Here is an 8,677-nt window from a genome sequence, read left to right as displayed (position 1 = left end):
CCACTATTTTTCATCATGAATCCTTGTATTGTATGATATTATTGCTTTCTATTTTATGATAATTGAGATATGGGGTTTTTCTAGGTGGTGTACGCAAATATAACTATTAATATAGGTATGGTTTTTATGTTGGTTAAGTAAAACTTTGTCGTTCCAACTAAAGAAGGTAATTTAATTAAACAAGTGGTTAGTAGTGTCCCATTTAGTGATGTTTAACTTGTTCAAAACAATTTTTTTTTTGTGGCATGTGACGATACTTGTAAAAACCTTTTTTTTTATAGTTAAACGAGATTTTAATGGCCTGAGGCGTTTGACAAGTGGTTATAGATTTAAAATGTCCCACATATATTTTATTTTTCCACCGTTTCATTCATAGGTTCATAATATAACTATTTTATTGTGGTGGTTTGGTCGACATATTTCGATCTATAATTACCAATTGTTACAGAAGATTAATTGATGTAAAAAATGACTGCAAAAGCCGACATGTTACAACTAAAAGACTAGGGACATAATACGAATATTGATTGTCTAAGATATTTAGATATTTTGATTGACTTTAGCATTTGGATTTAAGAGTGATTTGATTTTTAAAATAATAATTGAATAATAAAATAAATAAATAACAATTTATTTACTTATTTATCATATATATTTGTATAATATATATCATTAATAGTTTATTAATTGACTACTTTTTGTTAGTTAGATTAGCAAGTTAAAAACCAATTCTTTTAAGAAAAAGTTATATATGTAATATTAAATTACCATGTTTTTCTAAGTAATCTTTTATATATTTTAATTCTAACTAAATTATTTGTTTTTATTTCTTTATTAGAGTTCCTTTAGAAGACAAGATATTGAATATTGTGAATTCAAAATATGATGATTAAACTTGTTTATGTTTCGTTTTCGATTGTAAACAACATTCATGAAGCATTGTATAATTTTACAATGTCACAATGGGCCCATAGCCAAAGAATACACTATATAGAATGAATCTTATAAGTGAATTAGTTGAAAACCTTATGATTTTGTGATCTCTGTGTTGTATGTATACTCATTGTGATGATATAACTCCATGATTAAAACACCAAAGCTCTACGAAACTGAAGCATCCACAAAGCCAACTGCATAATGAAAAACCGAGCTTCCAATGAAATCTCCTCCATCCAAACACTCACCAACCTAAATACAGAATTGGCATTCAACAACTTCTCCTCAATCAGTGCCTCTGATGAAACTCTTCCAATGATAATAAAAGACTCCACTGAAGGTCTTTCTATCTGTATATATCAACAGCTTTACTTATTAACAACACAAACAACAAAATTAAACGTCATCAAAATTCAAAAGTATGACAGAGACATATACCAATGCGTTATTAACTGCACGCAAACAATCATTTGTTTTCAGCATCAAAAGGATGACACGTGGCAGCTTATGCAGAAGCTCCGTAATTTGAGGAAAATACAGAGAAGCATACATCTGAAGCTCTGATTGATCACTGGGATTTCCTTGAATAGCAAGATGATCAACAGCTGGATCAATAACTCTATCCCATGGCCTCATTGTCAGAATCCCTGCAAACAATGCATACAGATCCTCTCCAGCTCCCAATTTTATGCAATTTTCCTTTATTGCTTTTACATCAGCTAGCACTAAACCCTATAATGTAACCAGAAACATTTAAAAAAAGTTACATAAAAAGCCCTTTCAAATTCAACAAATTGCAAAAGTTCACCTTCCAGAGTGCAGCATAGTTTGTCCTGGTGGAAACATCAAGCTCTTTGTACAGACCATGGTCCAAAAGTACTAATTGTGGCTTTTTTCTCCCTTAAACAAAAAAACCATACAATTTTGTTATATAAAGCTATGGTTCCAATTTTATTATATTAAGATATTTACCAAAAATGCCACTTCTTTGAGAAGGCATTGTGCGAATAATCAAGTTAGCAGCATGTGGATCACAGTGCACAAATCCATGTTTGAACATCATTTCAGCAAATGTTCTACTCACCTGTGTTGTGTATTAAAAAACAAAATCACTTAACATAAATCATGAACATGTTTTATATAAAAAAGCAATTTGCAATGAACATACAAGTCTGGCAATGTCATGTGGTGAAACTCCAAGTTTTTTAATGCTCTTCAAATCATTGACTTCTGCACCTTCCACAAACTCCATGGTCAACACTTTTGTGGTGCTTAAATTCCAATATACCAAAGGGGCATAAACATACTCTGCAATATCAGGAGATAACCTTCGAAAGTTATCCATACATTTTATGCTGTTCTTGGCCTCATTTAAGAAATCTAGTTCCTGATAACCATATGACATCATTACATCTTAAGGATCCAGCATATGATTTGATAAAGATTGTGAGAATTAAGGTCAAAATTACAAAGCTAACCTTGGGTAGACTGTCGCGTACTTCATCTACCAACCACCTGTAATTAAATGAAGGAAAGATCCATTGCAAAGTGTTGACAATTAATTCAACTGTTGCATAATCTGCAGCAGCAGTATCTGTCATGTGCATATGTTGTACTTTCACAGCAACTTTGTCTCCTTCATGAGTGCGAGCAACATGAACTTGAGCAAGAGAAGCACTTGCAATAGGGACAGGGTCAAATTCGTCAAATATCTGTGTAAAAAAACAAACACTTGACTTAACTTTATGACTCACAAAAACTAGAACAAAAGTAAAAGAATATAATACATACTTCTTCAGGTGGCCCACCGAGCTCTCTCTTGACAACTTGGCAGACTTGATCATAGGAAGAAGTAGGACACCTGTTCAACATTGACTCCCTCAATGTGTTAATGTACTCTTGAGGTACCAAATATTCCTAAATGAGAGGTTTCAATTTGGCTTAGGTATGTGGTTTGTGCATCATGATCATATAATACAAATTGAATCTTTAAATAAGAAAGTGAGGGATAGATGATAGATCCTAGTCCTACCAGTTGGCTTATATGTTGACCAAGCTTGATGTATATTCCACCATTGTTGAGGCAAAGTTCTTCAAGCCTACGTGCACTTCTGGTGTGGACTTCGTGTTTAACTCTTGTCTTCTCATTGACATCTTCTGGGAGTCCCCATAGTGAATACTCATAATCTGAAAGCATACAGATGTTTCTTTCTCTATATTACAATCAATTAAAACTGTATAGTAAATATACTCCAGAAAGAAAAGTATTATAGTCGATCATAGAAGGTTTGTTATCTCTGTTTAGAAAGAGAAACTGGTTTTAAAATCCCCCAGATGCATCGAAACCTACTATAGGTAGCGAAATCTTGTTACAAATTTCGAAATAGCAGTTGAAGGTCGATTCATCATATTTCGAAAGTTGAAGCGTTGCTCTTTCCTAATTGCATTAACACTCAAGTCGGAGAAACACACTTTCAAACGTGATTCAGAGATCCATAGGGAAAGCAACGTTTGACACAAGTCAACGTGCACGTAAAAATATAAAAAATGATATAACAACATACGATTATAATTTCACGATTTACTCCCGCGTATGTAGCTAAAATCTAAAGAAATTGAGATTATAAAGGGAACTTACCGAAGGCAATAGTAGCAGCGGTGAGGGAGAGGCGAAAGAGGCGGACAGGGACAGTGGTGCAGAGCTTGAGGGAAGTGGCAGGATCATCTGATTTAGCGATGGCCGCAGCACCAGCACCGGCGCCCAAGGCAGTGGCAACAATTGCGAACTTGGATTTAAAGCCTAAAATAGATCGTGCCACCACCATGTTTGTTCACCTAATGGCTAATGGTTTCCCCGCAGAATGTTTTTAGAGAATGACGCAAGGCAAACTTAAGGTGGGCGGTGGCAGTAGGTGGTGGGCCGCCCGTCCCCTTTTGTAGAGAAGTAGACGCTTTCGTGTGTGATTTGGCTCCACAAACACAACTCGCAACGGGTAAAAGTGAAACCATAGAGGCATAGACGGGCAAGCGACGGAGACAGGCAAGCGACGGAGACAGTGGTGCAAAACACAAAATTACAAAAATGGTCTTTATGTTTTTCCAAAAGTAACAAAATCAGTCCTATTAATTTTTTTTTATGAACATGGTCCCTATGATTTCCAAAACTTGTATGAATGGCCCTGTTCATGTGTAAGGGTATTTTGGTCTTTTTTGTGACTATGCATAAATCATAGGGACCGTTTATGTATTTTTTTTATATTTTATGTTTATGAGTTTGTGACTTTTCTACCCTTTACTTTTCAAAATATCACTTTGAATCCTTCACTTTGAACTTTGAAAAATGTTATTTGCACCCTTCCATTTTCTAAATTTCCATGTTTAACTTCCTATTATATATATAATTTGATTTTTATTAATAATTTTCATTCGTTAACCTAAAAAAAACTATTTTTACGTGTTTAATTTTATATATTAGTCGGTATAATTTAAGGTGGTTAATATTTCGACTTTAATTTAAAACTTTTTTTTGTTAATTCTTTTTTAATTACATGGTTTTTTTTATAAACTTTACGGTTTAAATTCGAGTTTACGTTTCGACGTAATTTTTTTGTGTTTAATTTTATGTGCTTTTCATACCTATGAAACGGGTCACATATAATAACTTCCGTTTGTTAATTTTAAAAAAATATATTATATTCGAGTTTGTCTACGTTTGAATGTATTTTTTTGTACATTTTTTTGCTTAATTTTATATACACTCCTATGTATCATTCGGGTTACATATAATAACTTTCATTCATTAGCTTAAAAAATATATTATATTTGAGCTTGTCTACGTTTTGACGTAACTTTTTTTTCACGTATCAGTATAGATTCGAGTTCATCTACATTTCGACGTAATTTTTTTTTATGTTTCGTGCTTATATTTTATATGTGCTTTTTCGTTCATGTCTTTTTACGTCGATATGTAACTTTTATCAATACAATCGTCAAAATTCAACTTACAAAATCCAATGCTTATAATTACGCTTTTATCTAATATATGTGAACAAACTCATACGTAGGAACATATATAAAATAAGCACCAAAACGTACAAAAATAATTAAATCGAAACATAAAAAATAAAGAAAAAAACTCAAATTTATATCGACATGTGCATAAAAATAAGTAAGTAAGATTTTTTTTAAAGTTAACGAACGAAAGTTTAAATAATAAAAAACGTATAATATGTGACCCGAGTCATATGTACGAAACGTACATAAAATTAAGCATGCAAACATTAAAAAAAACTACATCGAAACATAGACAAATTCGAATTTAAGTCGACAATTTTATAAAAAAAAACATGTAACTTTAAAAAAAAATAATGAACGAAAGTTCTAAATTAAAGTCAAAACGTTGATCAACTTAAATTACACCAACAAATATATAAAAATAAACACATAAAAATAGTTTTTTAGGTAAACGAACAAAAGCTATTAATCAAAATCAAATTATATATAATACGAGGTTAAAAAAGAAAATTTAGAAAATAGAGGGGTCAAAGTAATATTTTTCAAAGTTCAAAGTGATATTTTAAAAAGTAAAAGGGTGAAAAAGTCACAAACACACAAACATAAGTAGAAAAAATTACATAAATGGTCCCTATGATTCACCCATAGTCACAAACTCAGTCCCTACTACTTGAAAAGACCAAAATACTCTTACACTAACGGATGAACAATAGCTGTGTCAGCAAAAATGGTCATTGTGACATCCCCATTTTCACGGCCAGAAAAAACCGATTTGTTTATGCTTTCTTTTGAGAATAAGAGTATCTTTTAAAGAAATATGTTGCAGAATTTGTTCCCAGAAAAACATGATAAATACGTTATCAAAGCATTTCCGAAGAAATTTATTTTATTCATTTTAAAACATTGGGATGTCATCGTCAATACAGAAACATAAGCATAAACAGACCTTACATTTGTTATCACTAGTGATTTATATCTCATTAATCTCTTAGTGTAATGTAACTTAATATCGACACCTGTGATACAAATAAACTGTGTGGGTCAGGTTGGGAAACCTGGTGAGTACATAGGGTTTTCAACCCACTATAATATAATTATTATGTTTAAACATCGAACAATCAACCCAATTACCCATCATCATTACATTCTTTACTCATAAGGATCTACCCTAAGAATCGGCTATTCCTCGTTCATTCATTCCTAAGGATTATCCTAAAGAATAGGCACGAAGTCCATCGTCACCAAGGTTTATACAACATGCACTAAGTCCAAAGTCGTCAGGGTTTATACAATTAGCACTAAGTCCATAATCGTCATGGTTTAGGCACTAAGTCCATAGTCGCCATGGTTTATACAATTGGCACTAAGTCCATAATCACTAATGTTTACTTATATACTCTTTCATCCCTCCTCATTCATCTACTCATGTTTTACTCAACATATTCATAGATATAAAATACATATACAGTTTAAATCACTCAAAACATGTATAAAATTGTTCATCCAACATAGATCTCAAATAAACAGATAATATGCACACATGACACATAATTTATATAAAATACTTAATATCTATGTGTAAGATTAAAGTAACTATGCACTCACTTGTTAAAGTGACGACTCGAAACTCGAGCAGCGCTTCGCTTCTTAACAATATGATTTCCTTCGACAAAACCTGCCATTATTACCACTAGATTTTAGTCTAATATTTATCGCGACTAATTATTAGTCTACATTCATCATTAACTCAAAGTTTACTTTCATTATCTATCAAGTAAGGATCAGCCAGGCGGGACAATTGGGAGGCAGGACCATTTCGGCATATAGCTTTTCTGAAATCCAACAACCAAATTCAACGTGACCATTATAGACACCTCTCCCATAAGTAGTTCAATCAGTATAACGACTTTGAATCACTGATAAATTCTATTTATAGTTTCATAATAACGATTTCATATTTAAATATAAGCTATATTTAAAGTACGGTAGGCGTATCTCACTTACAACGGGTTTTGCTAAAAACCGGGTTCTGCTGGAGCAGAGCTTCTAAGCCGAAAAACTCTTTTTGTCGGAGCCTTTGGGCGCTCCGGGTCTTTCCTCTAGCAACTTGAGGTTACTAGGGATTTAGAGAGGTTTTGGGAGTCTAGAGAGAAGTTAGATAGAGAAATAAAGGCTTATGGTGTGAAGAAAATATGAAGGATTCACCCTTTATTTATAGGGGGTTTATCGTAGAGTATGCCCTAAGTTTCGTATGTATCTTCCGCGTACGAACTCTGTTTTCTGCATTTTTTATATCCATACATTGGTATTTACGAGTACTACAACTTTCATGTAGAACCTGTCGGTTAATTCTCATTCTATCTCCGATTTGTAAAACTGTATCGAATTTATCGCGCTCGAAGAGTATGGACTAAATTTCGTCCATATCTGTCGCATATGAGCTCTATTATCGATATTCTTTATATCCACGTGTTGGTATTTACGAGTACTACAACTTTCATTTATATCTCGTCGGCTAATTCTCATTATATCTCAGATTTACAAAACTGTATCGAATTCGCCGCGCTCGAAGATTAGGGACTAAGTTTCGTCCATATATTTCGCATACGAGCTCCGTTTTCAACTGTCTTTTTATCGTTGAACTCCTACTAACGATATATTCATTTCTCGTTTAGATTTTTTTGTTAAAAATCGACCGATCTAAAATTCGAATTTCGGGTTGTGCACTGTTATGCTGAATCTTAGAAAAATCATAACTTCCTCATACGAAGTCATACTTGGACGTTCTTCTTATGCACACTCTCGGTTTAACATATACTACGACTTTCTTTTAGATTTCTAAGTCTAGAAAGTAGTTTATCAAAAAATCACATTTTACGATTCCCGGTGTCGTGCCGATTTTGCCGTAAAACTTTGACAGGTCATAACTTCTTCGTTATAACTTGGATTTCGGCGTTATTTATATGTACGGAACCTTTGTGACATATACTATAACTTGGGTAAGATTATTTATTCTAAATAATCTTCTATCAAAAAGTCTTTTTTGACGTTCATTGTCTCTAAATTGACTAGCCCGAATCTGCAGGCGTTACAATTATCTCCCCTTTAGGATGATTACGTCTCGGAATCATCAACAAAACAGGGCTTGTATAATGACTTCGTATGTTATCTCTTTATCCTAGGTAATAATCGTAACTTCTATATTCCTTTTTATCAGTATCTATCTCTTAGACTTATTGACTGCAAGTAGTACTCGATCGTGCACCCACTCTCTATCTCACTTTAGTCTTCCAATCATGACCTTCAAATCACAATCTCGATTCCTTATTGGACACTCCTTCTTATTAACAAACTTAAGATAAGTTCTTTGATTACCACCATGGACAAATGAGTCATGTTCTAACGACCTCTCATCGTATGATGTGACGCTTAGACTCAGGTCTTTTAGAGTCGAATTCCAGAACAGACTATACCTTCCTTCATGTTCTAATGTGATATAATCACATTCTAGCACATAGAACTTTTAGCTACAATCTTCTTACTTTAACAACAATCGCGGTACTTCCACTGATCACTTCTTTTATCCTTTATTTCAACCTTTTATCTTAAGTTAGACGCGACATCGAACTTGGTTCTCTGAACCATTTAACATACTCATCTTAGTCGGACTCGATTTGGTATGACCACTTGGGTCGGAACAACAATCATCTTTTTAGTTGTTACAACT

The 8,677-nt window shown here is 33.2% G+C and overlaps 1 protein-coding gene across 1 annotated transcript; it reads right to left on the bottom strand.

Moving 5' to 3' along the window:
- Positions 1 to 865: 865 nt before the first annotated feature.
- On the bottom strand, positions 866 to 3,933 carry LOC145054885 (putative ABC1 protein At2g40090). The gene is made up of 9 exons (XM_079003146.1): positions 3,575 to 3,933; positions 2,969 to 3,123; positions 2,728 to 2,853; positions 2,415 to 2,648; positions 2,105 to 2,323; positions 1,909 to 2,020; positions 1,745 to 1,836; positions 1,375 to 1,668; positions 866 to 1,286 (listed from the first exon to the last, which is right to left on the bottom strand). Exons 1-9 carry the CDS (start codon positions 3,759 to 3,761, stop codon positions 1,086 to 1,088), a joined length of 1,620 nt encoding a protein of 539 aa, XP_078859272.1. The 5' UTR covers positions 3,762 to 3,933; the 3' UTR covers positions 866 to 1,085.
- Between the last annotated feature and the right edge of the window lie 4,744 nt (positions 3,934 to 8,677).

The sequence above is a fragment of the Lactuca serriola genome, chromosome 5 (assembly GCF_051521515.1).
Source record: "Lactuca serriola cultivar US96UC23 chromosome 5, Lser_US96UC23_V15, whole genome shotgun sequence".
In the NCBI taxonomy this organism is placed as follows: Eukaryota; Viridiplantae; Streptophyta; class Magnoliopsida; order Asterales; family Asteraceae; genus Lactuca; species Lactuca serriola.
Note: the sequence above shows the minus strand (reverse complement) of the source record. Positions and strands in the feature narration are given on the sequence as shown.

Bases quoted from the DNA above. Each gene is read 5' to 3' on its own strand.
- LOC145054885 (XM_079003146.1), bottom strand. From the start codon at position 3,761: ATGGTGGTGGCACGATCTATTTTAGGCTTTAAATCCAAGTTCGCAATT. The intron at 3,124-3,574 runs GTAAGTTCCCTT...GTATGCTTTCAG, and splicing joins CGCTGCTACTATTGCCTTCG to ATTATGAGTATTCACTATGG. The intron at 1,669-1,744 runs GTGAACTTTTGC...GTTACATTATAG, and splicing joins ACTATGCTGCACTCTGGAAG to GGTTTAGTGCTAGCTGATGT.